The 13,050-nt window shown below is 33.5% G+C and overlaps 1 protein-coding gene and 1 long non-coding RNA gene across 2 annotated transcripts; both read left to right on the top strand.

Moving 5' to 3' along the window:
• Positions 1-572: 572 nt before the first annotated feature.
• On the top strand, positions 573-7,116 carry LOC149799202 (uncharacterized). The gene is made up of 3 exons (XM_089958158.1): positions 573-763; positions 4,395-4,683; positions 6,853-7,116. The coding sequence occupies exons 1-3, from the start codon at positions 573-575 to the stop codon at positions 7,114-7,116; spliced, it is 744 nt and encodes a 247-aa protein (XP_089814284.1).
• Positions 7,117-10,638: 3,522 nt separating this feature from the next.
• Positions 10,639-12,389, top strand: LOC149799201 (uncharacterized). Its single transcript, XR_016420879.1, has 3 exons — positions 10,639-10,748; positions 11,172-11,240; positions 12,052-12,389. It is a non-coding gene; the product is annotated as an uncharacterized LOC149799201 (long non-coding RNA).
• Positions 12,390-13,050: the final 661 nt, after the last annotated feature.

The raw sequence follows: 13,050 nt of genomic DNA, 5'->3' as shown, positions 1-13,050 counted from the left end.
TATAGATATGAGGTAATTCTTTTGTAATTTATTAATATACTACCCATTCTTAATTCTTTCTTCACTTGTAATGTTCCAGTAAGAACTTTATGGCTCCTTTATTTGATGCAAATGCCATATTTGCAAAAGAAAATGCTTGAAGGGGTTCCTCTTTCTCATACAATTGGATATTGTTCTTTTTTTTCCCTTTGTATCATAAATGACTATGATGCAAACAGTAAGTTAAATTTTGTTCTAAATTATAAAAGAACGCGAATGATCGTACAACGCTTTACTGTTCGTGTGAGTGTATTTGCAGTGTGCTGTAGCAAATGTTTGAGCTTTTACTCTATAAAACTATCAATGCCATGATTTCTATCTTGAATACACAGAGTATTCAGTCATTTCATTACTTTCCATCTGAGAAATAGCTTTATTCCTGAGAATCTTCTTACTTTGGTTGCAGTTAATAATAAGAATAAGAAAAAGTGAAAGAAAAATATGAAGATCCATTAATCTATTTATCACAGTACCATCAATCAAATATTTCGTTTCTTTTCCTATTTTCACAGATACATATGCCACTTGGAACAATGGTTGTGGTGACTATTGAAAACTGGCCCAATCCTTTATCCAGCCTGAATATAGATATCACACCGTCTGTGAAGGATGTTGGAGGAACAGTAGGACTTTGTGGCAAATTGAATGATGACATGACAGACGACTTTATCACACCCAGTGGTACCATTGAATACGATTTCAATGAATTTTCGATCTCTTGGAGGTATTTAAAATTGTTACACACGAAAATAACTCGACAATTTGATTTATAAAAAATAAATAAGTAAAACCTAATGTTGTACAACACAATCCTTTATGCTTACCATAACCGCTTGACATGTCTAGTGAGAATGTGATTTCTATAAATGGTACGACGTAACATTTTAATTTAGATTATACATCTTCGTTAAACCAAATGTTCCTTTTTAAAAATGTCGAGTTGAAAAATATTTGAGATCATTTTTTCTCTCTTACGTGATAAATATTTATGACTTTATTATATCTTTTCTACATCACAAAACCCGTGTTTAATTATCAGCTGGTTTATGAGCAAGATGTAAATTACCTCCATATAATGAAATTATAGCATTCAAATCTAACATGATGTTATTGTAAGATAGTCTTTGTCATATGCTGATATTTGTGAAAGATATTAGTATAGTATCGTGATATATGCAACTATGGGAGACTAAAAAAGAATAAATCATAAATACATAACATCATCAAAAAAAAAGAAAGAAAAAAAAAAGATGGAAGACAAGCGAATTAGCTAATGGAGACATTTAAGTGAGATATTGCGCCATCTTATCCAAAGAGATTGAAGTGGATTGCTATAATCAAAGTTTTAAGGAAATGAGCTCTGGGAAATCATTGAGAACTTATATAGTTATATAGTATCAAAAATAGCAAAAAGGTGCTAAACATTCTCAGAGAATAAAAATGCACATAGTAAGCACAGGTGAGTTGAGACTCTCAACACATAAAAGTTAATGTATGCTTGGCATGATATAATAATAACGCAATTGCTCGTATCTGATGGCTGCATATAACTTTATAGAAAATAGCCAATTATAAAAGAATACACACTAATACTGACCTTTCCGACAAATGGTTCACCATGATCTCAATTATTGTATGTATGTATGTATGTATGTATGTATGTATGTATGTATGTATGTATGTATGTATGTGTGTGTGTGTCTGTGCGTGTATGTATGTATGTATGTAGGTATGTATATATATATATATATATATATATATATATATATATATATATATATATATATATATATATATATATATATATATATACACAACACAAACGCCGATAATTTATGTAACTTGTTGACAGATATCAGTGCACTTCAATAGAATGGATAATCATCGCTTTCAAATAAAATTTTGTTTTACAGATCCTCATTTCTCCTTTAATATTTCAATTCAGTTTAGGGTCCCCGCGTGGCCGAGTGGTCTAACGCGCTCTCAGGGTGGGTGGGTTCGAGTCTCGGATTCAGCCAATGTGGGTATGTGAGAAAGTTTCCTAGTAGCTTGTCGTGGGTCGGTGGTTCTTTCCGGGGGTTTCCCCGGGTTTTTCCTCCACCAATAATACTGGCGGCCATGTATAGCTATCGTGTGCTAAAAAATATCTTTAAACCCTACAACAACAACAATCAATCAGTTCATTTTAATACAAAATAATCACTCTCTACTCGATTTTTCCTTCATGCCACTAGATAATGTGCATGGAGGCATGAATATACTGATAAAGGAAAGATATTGGATTCATAAATTAGATACTTTGTATCATAATTGCCTTAATACTAAAGCACTGTATAAAATTGTATAAAATTTTAATAAAAGAATTTATACGTTGCATATCCTTTATAAAATTTTAATTGTATGTGTGACATGTTCCTTTTTAAAAATGAATTCTTTTATTAAAAGAAGCGAGGCAGCTGTTAGCACGATATTAAAAGAAGCGAGGCAGCTGTTAGTACGATATATATATATATATATATATATATATATATATATATATATATATATATATATATATATATATATATATATATATATCTGTGTGTGTCATTAGGATTTTTAACGTAGCTTTAACAATTTTTCAGTCATATCGCTACGATGTCTGTAGTGTGGCATGTTATAGTGATGACTTAGCACTGGGGCATCATGTCGCAGGCATGTAGCATGATGTCCCACCCAGTCACATTATTCTGACACCAGGCCGACCAGTCCTAATACTAACCTCTTAATGCTGAGCGCCTTGCGAGGCAGCTGTTAGTACGATTTTTGTAAGTATTTGGTATGACATGGCCGGGGTTTCGAACCCATGACCTCCTGCTCCCGAGGGGGACGCTCTAACCACTAGGCCACCGTAGCGGTCATATGTATGTATATATATATATATATATATATATATATATATATATATATATATATATATATATATATATATGGGTTTGTGTGTGTGTGTGTGTGTATGTGTGTGAGTGTGCAGACAATTCTCATTGTAGCTTGTATGGGTGTGTATACGACATTCCTTATATCAAAATATTGTGTGACTCTATTTGGATAGATATGGTAATTTTGTACGTGGGCCATTCGCATGGGTTGCTCATATTTTTGTACCAATGCACAATAAAGACATGAAGTGCTTGAGTACTTTGTTCCTTATAAAGGCGCCTGCTTCTATTACTAAAGTCCTGACTACTTCACAAGATTTCAACCAAAAGATGTTTTAAAGATACCTTACCAGAATTCACCTGGCAGTTTAGTGTAATTTTTTATTTTCGTAGGTATATGTATGATTTGTGAAATTCATTTATTGTAGAATCATGTCCAACCATTTAACTTTTAATTGTGGACATGTGCTTCTTGTTCATTATCAAATGTGTTTTTGTCAATATTGCTCTCAACCCAATTTAATCCATATCTGATAATTTGTTATCAAATATGTATTATCAGGTTACATCTTGTTCTAATTACTTATAAGAGAAACTACATAATTTATGCAACTTAAAAGTAAGACTAGAAGATATTTCATTTGTAATTCTATGTCTGTGTTTTTCTTTTTATTCCACCTATAAAAATGCCAGTGACCAGTTACGATCGTTGTCATTATTTGACACGCACACATCGTGTGAGCAATGAATTGAACAATAACGAGCATGCATGGTTCTAACCTCGGCCTAGTCATACCAAAGACTTACAAAAATGGTACTAACAGCTGCCTCGCTTGGCGCTCAGCATTAAGAGGTTAGTGTTAGGACTGGTTGGCCTGGTGTCAGGATAATGTGAATGGGTGGGACATCGTGCTACATGTCTGCGACACGATGCCCCAGTGCTAGACATCACTATAAACTGCCACACTGCAGACATCTTAGCGATATGACTGAAAATTTGTTAAACTAGACTAAAAATCCAAATCTCTCTCACACACACGTACACACTGGCATGCATATTGTTGAAAAGAAAGCGTAAGCAACACAAGGAGTACTTCATAATAATCCCAGTCTTGGTTTCACACAACGTTTTATCTTCAGTAAGTCTAGTCAAGTAAAAGATCGAAATTATCGGCATTTGGAGAGAGAGAGAGAGAGAGAGAGAGAGAGAGAGGTAATATTATCATAATTAATTTATGTATTTGTTTATTTATTCGTCATCCTGTTGTTAGTGTTAGGAGAAACAACTTTAATAATTGTTGCAATATTTACAGACAAAGCGACATCTAATACTACTACCTTTAACCAATAAAAGCAAGGAATATATATATACAAATATTTCTGTTTGAAGGATCATGCTTCTATGTCTTCTTTCCCTTTTTTTAATTCGTATTACAGATTAGATTACTGCGAATCCTTTCTGAATCCAAGCAATCATGATCCTGCTTACTGGGAAGATTACCTCTATCTCTGCTCATGCCCATTTGAGAATGACAGGGAACCTCTGTGTTCGCCGAAGGAATACCTTGCTTGCACCAGTACGAATGGGTTTCCAGGTGAACAGTATGACGACTGCAATGTGATATCGAAGCGTTCAAGAGTGTCTCATACAAAAGAAATTCGTAGGATTCTGTCAAAAAGGGCAACAGACAGGGAAACGTATCAAGAGCGACATACATTCCATAAGGTATTAGAAATGGTTAATCAATTTATACTGAGGTATACATTTTAGTAACCTGTTTTGATTTTGCTAAACAAGGTGAAATGTTAATATCTATTAGAAGGGTATGTACTTTTTCTCTGTAGATAACATCATAAGGAGAAAATATTATATTTGCGTTTCAAACTGTTGGAGAAAGTATAGAATGCCAAAGGACACAGACTTTACTTCCAATATATTTAACAGAATTGTAAAAGTCAATTGGGAAAAATACGTGCGTTTCTGTGGCCCGAGTGGCCGAGTGGTCTAAGGCGCTCTCCGTTACGGATCACTGCCATCTCACCTTGTCTGCATGGGTTCGATTCTCGGATTCGGCCAATGTGGGTATGTGAGAAAGCTTGCCAGTAACTTCTAGAGATTCCGTGGTTCTTTCCGGGCATTTCCCTGGTTTTTCCTCCACCATTAATACGGGCCGCCATGTATAGCCTGTCGTGTATTGAAAAAATGGCGTTAAACCCTACAACAACACCCCACAACAACAACGACAACAACATGCCTTTCTGTTACGTATATTGATTATCAAAAGTTCACTAAAAATAATCAAACTATTGTATTTTCAATTGGCATCGCATAGAATAGTTTCAAATGCGTTTGGAATGATGATGACGATGTGTTGAGCAATTATCTATGCTGATAACGATGTCAATATATATTCCCATAGGTCGTTAAAGATTCATAAAATGCACCAGTTTGGAACATATTATCAAATAAAAATATTGTACGAATCCACTTAAATTAATGTACAAAAGGTTGAACTACTGATCATCCGAGGATGTATCCACGCAGTCTTATCAACTTGTGTGAGAATATTAAATTTAAATTGAATCTTATATCAAGTCAAGTGCTGCGAAGCCACTGAATTCAAAACATGTACTTAAACTTGGAGCTTAAACATTTCACAATGAAATATAATGACAATTTATCGGGGGGGGGGGGGTCGGTATATGCTTTATGAATGTTTGTCTTCAGCAACGCCTGTTTCGGGGCGTAACCAGGAATGACGTTGAGTGGGGGGGGGGGAGGGGGGTTGAACAAGTGATTTAACCGGGGGTGGGGCAAAGCCTCAGAAAACTGGTAATTTTAAGCATTTCCGGGGCATAATTTTAACCATTTAATTGTTAAAACAAAACTTACTTTAGGAAACATTTGGGTTTGATTCGTGCCCATCTTACGTGATCTGCCTCTGAACTTTCACATGTATTTGTTTGCTGCACGAAGATCCGACGTTGCTAATTTGGTAGTTCATGGAACCCGTTACCCATATGTTGCAAAATCCGTACCCGCACAAACAAGCCAGTGTCAGACTCCTTGATGTGTCTTTGAGAAACAAAAATGTAGCTCCAATTTTCTCAGAATGCTATAGCCAATGTGTTGAAATGCTGAAAAAAAGTTAAAAATTAACCAGCAAACCTAACAACCATTTTGTAAAATGGCAACGTTCTATACATGTCCAACTTTAGATTCATTTGACTAAAACATAAAGAGGTTACTACATGATAGAATCAACCGTGCATTATGACATAAGAACAGACTTTCCATTAGTTGGGTATAACAAAAGAGAGAACTGAAAACAGACAGAATAGAAAAGAACTGAATTAAAAGCAAGCTGGTAGTTTGGCGGATAGGTACATACACAAAAAGGCCCATTAAGAGACGGAAGGGCACACACTCCATACCAAATAAATAGAGGAATAGAACGAAAGAAAAGTTGTTCTGTGTATTATTACGTATGTGTTAATTGAACCTTGTTTATTTACAAGATATCTCCATTGTTTCATTTGTACATATCTAAGTGATTTTTTTTTCTGGACGAAGTTATATTTAGTGATTGTGTCTAACATCAAATTGTCATTTGAAATAATGGTTACTGAAATGTAACTCGTTTATTTTTGTATCAACTTTAATTATTTCATTTGTACTCACAATCAATATTTAGTTTTGATATAAACTTATATTACTTTGAAACCAACTAAAAGTATTATCAAAAAATTCGTTGCTAGGTTTTTATCAACAGTACGGTCTTAATAAACTTTAACGTGTTTCGATAATTATGAATCTAAATTCATACAAGTTAATAAAAAGATGGTCGTTTGGTCTCATAGTAATTTGGGTAATATTACATTTGAATTTATTTAGAGGTCAGCAGATAATTACACTACGGAGAAAGCAAAAGAAATCTGCGAGAACATTTTCAAGAAAAGGTGTGTAGCAGATTCATTTAAGGGCCTTTCAAACAATATCATTAGCTGGGAAAGTGCCATAAACGATTGTACGTTGGACCTTGTTGTGAGTATTACTTCATCTCTATTAATTCGAAACCATTTAAGGCATACAATTATATTAGTTAAAGCCCCAATGCCGCTATTTATCATAAATTCTACCATTCTTCCAATCAACTAAAGTTTGGAATGAAGGAAATGATTTGCCTAGAAAACTCTTGACATAAACCGTTCTTTGAAACAATCAAAATGTTAAACTTAAACAACATTCAAATATTTAGTTTACAATTAAAAGGTGCCACCTCTTAATTCAGTCAACGAAGTCGCTCGTAATTCCGATCTTTTCCCAGAGTGCTCCAAAAGTCGGGATGTGATACAATCGACAAATTCTGTTAGTGACAAATCAAATATTTGCACGTTACGCACTAATTGATTCGAGAAGGAATGAAGAAAGGAAGGCTCGCTAGTTTAAGAGGATCTGAGAAGAAAAAGCAAGCATTAGATAAACAAATAAGAGTGAACACATTCAAGGGCGAACTTGGGCTGAAGACAATCCAACATAGTGTGGTGTTAGCTTTTTATGTTCACAACGGTGATATCATTAAATCTTGTGCCATCTTTCGAATGAAATCGGTTGACCCACAAATGTTGCCGATCGACATCGGATTAATTGTACACATGTTGAAAATGACAGGGTATCTCAGTCCGATGGAGAAATTACATGGCTCGTAATGCAAGAAAATGTCGATATTATCTGGTTTTAACGGAACCGAACGATGTTTAGGACCAATATCTTTCAAGATATAGTATTATTTAGATGATTTGGCATATATTACTTTTAATTGCACTTAACAGTGGCATTGGTGCTTTAACATAATGCCAATTTTCTGTCTGATTCATTCAAAATATAAGCAACGTCTTGATGAGCGATATATTTTTATGAGGTGCCAATAACTGGAATGACCCTGGTATGTCTATTAGGGATTTTTCGTTATCGATTTATTATTTAAGATGATGCACCACCTCACATGTTAACGTCTTGATCGATCTCCACAAGAACTACGTCATATTAGTTTTACAAACTGTTATTTTATACATTTTTTCAAGAGAGGAACTCTTTTGCAATTACATTGGTTTTTCTACAACATGTAATATATATATATATATATATATATATATATATATATATATATATATATATATATATATATATATATATATATATATATGAGAGAGAGACTTTATGTGAAATGTTGTTTGAGATTATTAAAAATGTCTATGTTCATCTCTAAATCTCTAATTCACTGATGATAAATGTAATATTCTCTGATGTTGTGAGGATAAAATGTAAATATTTCTCTGAAAATCAGACAGTACCTTAGAAAATTCCAATTATAACTTTTCAATCAATGAGATTCTTTTACCTTTCAGATCTTAGGTGACCTAAACTTGGCTGACATTCATTGTTCAAGTTTTACAGCTGAGATGGAAAGATATATAAGAAAAGACAGTGTACTTAGAAGCACCCATTCCAGTGAAGTCCAGTCATTCTACGCTAAGACTTGCATAAATAATTGTAACTGGCATGGAAACTGCGTCAACGGTTTATACATTACTATCGTATATGTCGCAAATTCTTATTGTATGACTACACAAAAGCTATATCAAGCAACATCTGTTTCCTTACATGTAGCTTATGCTTGGTGCATAGATTTTTTTATTGCAAAGCCTTAAAATTCACCTGCACCTCTAAGCTAGTATGAAAAATGTAGCCTTTTTCTTAACAAGTTGCTATGCTGCTGAACATAGCTATGCCAAAAACATTTAGTATATGTATATAAGCCTATTTGTATTAAATGCTATTTTAAAGCGCTTACGCACCGACTAACGTCATGCAAACCTAAACGTAAACTGAACGTCAGACACATGATAAATAAAACGGTTGAATGAGTGCATCTTTTCATCATGCCTTTATCTCAGGTCAAGTGCAGACTTGCATATAAATCAGTAAGGATTTTTAATACATAAGTTATAATGTCTTTGAGAAAGAAAATTAAATTGGTTGCGCATATCCTTTAAAACTGTAAACTCTCAAATCTGAAAAACTAACAGTATAACAAAGTTGCCATTTATTGTTTGATTAATAAATAGAGAAATAGATGGATAAAAAGATGGATCATTGTATTAATTAATATCGTGTAGTCATACGAATTGCTGTTTTTAAACTTTTGCAGGAACGTGCATCTGTCATGAGCTCTACACTGAAAAGGACTGCTCTGTTTCCATAGAGGTTCCACCTGACGTTTTAGATACTTACAGTGGAGGACTGTGTTCTACAAGAGATGATGAATGTTGTGGATCTGTCTCTATATATGGACTACGTTTCGTGTCTGGAGTAACAAAACAACAAATCATAACATTTGAGGTAAATAAAGAGATTAACGTGACATCGGTGCAGGCAACTAACATTCATTACTGTATATACATTCCATAAAATTTACGATTCATTAATTACCTTGCAAGTAATAAGAAATAAAGAATAATTATTGTTCTTGACAATAAATAGCATTGATTAATAATTACCACGTAAGTCTGTGAACATATATCAGTAAGATGAATTTTAAACTAGAAAAGCAATTTTTTTAAAGCTAAAGTATTGTATCTAAACTGAAACTCGATAAAATCTAACCTTTTAAATCTTTTCAAAGGCTTTGTATTTTTACATTCGAAGGTCTTTGCAAATGGAAAAGTTGAAATTCAAGAGAAGTTCGTGAAAGACCTACAAATAATCAATGCTTTCGAAGCAGAAATGGATGTTCCTTGTAAATCTCCAGAGCAAAGAGCTGCACGTTCTCATGACATTTCCTTGTCTCTAGCGCATGGAGTAATGGTATCTTTAAGCAATGACGGGCTCAATTATGGTGCGGCACAGTCCTTTTATGTCTACGATGCCAAGTGCCAGGGATTTAAAAAGAGCATAAGTGGATATTTTTTCTACATACTGGTCAGTAAAACAAGAAACATTACATGTGAAATTTGAATGAATCTGACAAATTTTCTTTCTTGCTAAATCAGTAAATTCTGTTTTCCAGAACAAGTGCACTAAAATCCTTCCACAACAGCTGTCTCATAGAATATTCACTTGAAGCTGTATGAAAACTTTGGTTAACGATTTATAAAGACACAGTATCGCCCCACGTTCAAGATTCTACTAATTACATTTCCCAAATTAAATTAAATTTTAATCAAATGCTCTTAATTCCTTAATTGTTTGTTCTTAAAATAGTAAGGATTTGTCGTTATACCTTGCATATAACTAATTTTATAACTTCCAGAATATTTCGCATTTGTGAGAAACTAATGTCTTAACCTTTAAACGAAGAATGGAACAGAGGTATATTTTGAGTTATGGCTCTAGTTTCACCATTGGTTGTTATTTTTGACATCAAAACGCAAATTTTGATACAAGAGAAGGTAAAAGAGGGCCGATGTTTCAGCATAAATTATACCCCTCCCCCCAAGGAAAATCATGGCACCGGGATATATTTGCTACTACGAGTAGTATCCACGTCTTGGTTATCGACTTACTTAAGTGTGCAGGGTGCAATACAGAACGAACAAGAGTATTAGGACGAAAATTATGGAGTGATGTTTGTTTGCTTGTTGGTCCATTCAACATACTGATATTGTATTTTTTTTCAAAGGAGGGAACATGCTACATTGATGGGGTCTGCTATTCAAAAGACGAGAATAGTCCGTCTGATGTTTGCAAGAGGTGCCGACCTGAAAAGGATCCCTATTCATTCACTAATGGTAACTTTATTACTATTCTTGTTCTGAAATGGACAAATACCCTTAGTTAAATGAACACATAAGTTTACTTTTAAAAGTCATAAATCACATGCAGACTAAAACATGCTGAGATTCTAGCCGATATAATTTCCCTGTTACCAAGTTTAAAATACTACTGAAATTTTAGTGAAAAAACTTGCTTGATCCTGATTAAACGACGCAATCAGTTCATATGTATTTCTTTCACTTTTGTTGGGATAGTGCAAAAACAGTATCACCACGACAATGTATTCTTCTTTTCTCCTTTTTTATGCAAGAGGAAATCTACAGTACCTTGCTCGATTTTGCTACCAGCTCTTTAAATAATCAAAATACATCTTTCATAGTGTCTTTTGTTTCTATATTACATTTTGTTTTATTTTAAAACTATTCAACATTTATCAGTTTTAGAATGCGCATTTAAGGAAAACGATGTCGAAGATGCACATCAAGAAATGTCATAACAGTGTATAAGTAAGTATGTGCTCAGTGATAATATTCATTGCTGCAAAATTCTTATTGTAAAACTGGTTAAAGAAAGAAGGGCGATGACATAAATCGTCACCATAGTCTCTCGTCTTCCTCAGCTAATGATTTCAGCATTATGTTATTCATTTTTGTCTTCCAGGACTTCTCAGCTTTAGCGATTCACCTTTCATTCGTGCAAAAAATATAATAAAGAATATCAACGCTTTACTATTGAGGGATTTTCAAATATCATTGTAATATACACTAAAAGTAGAAGATTAGGGAAAACGATATTAACTAGTGTTTGACAATATTTTTAACTTTAAACTACATACACAAAAACAAGAATGATAACCTGAAGCTTTCGTCATCACGCTAAGGACTTCATCAGCTGTCTAATCAAATCTCTACTGATTGTTAACATCGCTCAGTAAAAGTCCTAGATCGGGAACAAGCATGGTTCGAGTGTGTGTGTGTGTGTGTGTGTGTGTGTGTGTGTGTTAAGGAATCGATCTATGTCCGTGCACACAAACCTATGCTGAATAGGGACGGGGTCCGTTACAACCTGCCGCATTTCAGGCACAATCTGTTAACATAGCTCTCCATTCCATCGAGCCATGTTAACTGTACGTAGAGATCACATCTGTCTGCTGATGAAGTCCTTAGCATAAGGATGAAAGCTTCAATTTAGCTTTTTCTATTGTTTGTGTATGCAGCTGAAAAGTTGAATATTGCTAGACAGTTAAGCTTTCACCAAAGTATTAACTAGTGTTATGTTTATCAGCGCAACTGATATGCACATTTCAATCAATTTCAGATAATGCCATGACGACTCCATATGTCAATAAATAGCAATGCTTTCAATGATTTTGTTTTTCTGGTGGGAACCTGGCCAACATCATATTCAAGGGACAGTGATGGGATATTAAACAATGTTGAAAAATATTGGAAAACAAGCAAATATATTGTCCAGATTAATTTAGTTGGTTTCCTTGCAAATTAAGGTGTTTCTCAAAATTGCAAGTAAACTTGCTACCAATATGTCATTTTAATTATACAATTGTATTAAGATTATATTTGAAGTGTATCTAAATAAGAAAAATGTAATTAAACGGTTGGTTAAATAATAAATAATATTCAACATTATGCAACAGATATGTATGAACTTATCGGGTATGTTATTATTACACACACACACACACACACACACACACACACACACATATATATATATATATATATATATATATATATATATATATATATATATATATATATATATATATATATATATACACACACACATACACACACACACACCATCAGCTTAGTGCATGTATTTGTGATCGTGGTACTGAATTATTGTGTAAACGATTTTGCTATCAGCTACATGCTCTTTAATAATTTAGAAATTAAAATCCTTTAAAACTACAAAACTGATATTTCGGTATTTAAGGCCAGGCTTTCAATAATTTTTCATTACTACACAACACTTTCGGTTTTAGTTTAAGATAATAAACTGTTACTAAAATATAAGCATTTTGGCAATGTTTAGCTCGTTCTATATAATTATTTGCATAATATTCTAAAAGACAGATAGTCCAGAATTGTTTAAATCTATAAGCTTTTAATAAATATAATAATTGTATTTGTATATCTAGAATGTATAACTTCGTAAGTTATTTTCTTGTAACGTGTTGTTTGATTAAATAAAAAGATTCCGTATCTGAACACAATCTTAGAATTTTGCCTTTCCATACAGTTCAAACCTGGTACCCTCTCGCATCCCACAGCAATCTTACCATCATGCACCGCA

Source organism: Sinohyriopsis cumingii, chromosome 5 (genome assembly GCF_028554795.1).
Source record: "Sinohyriopsis cumingii isolate HCF-2022 chromosome 5, ASM2855479v2, whole genome shotgun sequence".
NCBI classification, from domain to species: Eukaryota; Metazoa; Mollusca; class Bivalvia; order Unionida; family Unionidae; genus Sinohyriopsis; species Sinohyriopsis cumingii.
Note: the sequence above shows the minus strand (reverse complement) of the source record. Positions and strands in the feature narration are given on the sequence as shown.

Bases quoted from the DNA above. Each gene is read 5' to 3' on its own strand.
- LOC149799202 (XM_089958158.1), top strand. From the start codon at position 573: ATGGTTGTGGTGACTATTGAAAACTGGCCCAATCCTTTATCCAGCCTG. The intron at 764-4,394 runs GTATTTAAAATT...TTCGTATTACAG, and splicing joins GAATTTTCGATCTCTTGGAG to ATTAGATTACTGCGAATCCT. The intron at 4,684-6,852 runs GTATTAGAAATG...GAATTTATTTAG, and splicing joins AGCGACATACATTCCATAAG to AGGTCAGCAGATAATTACAC.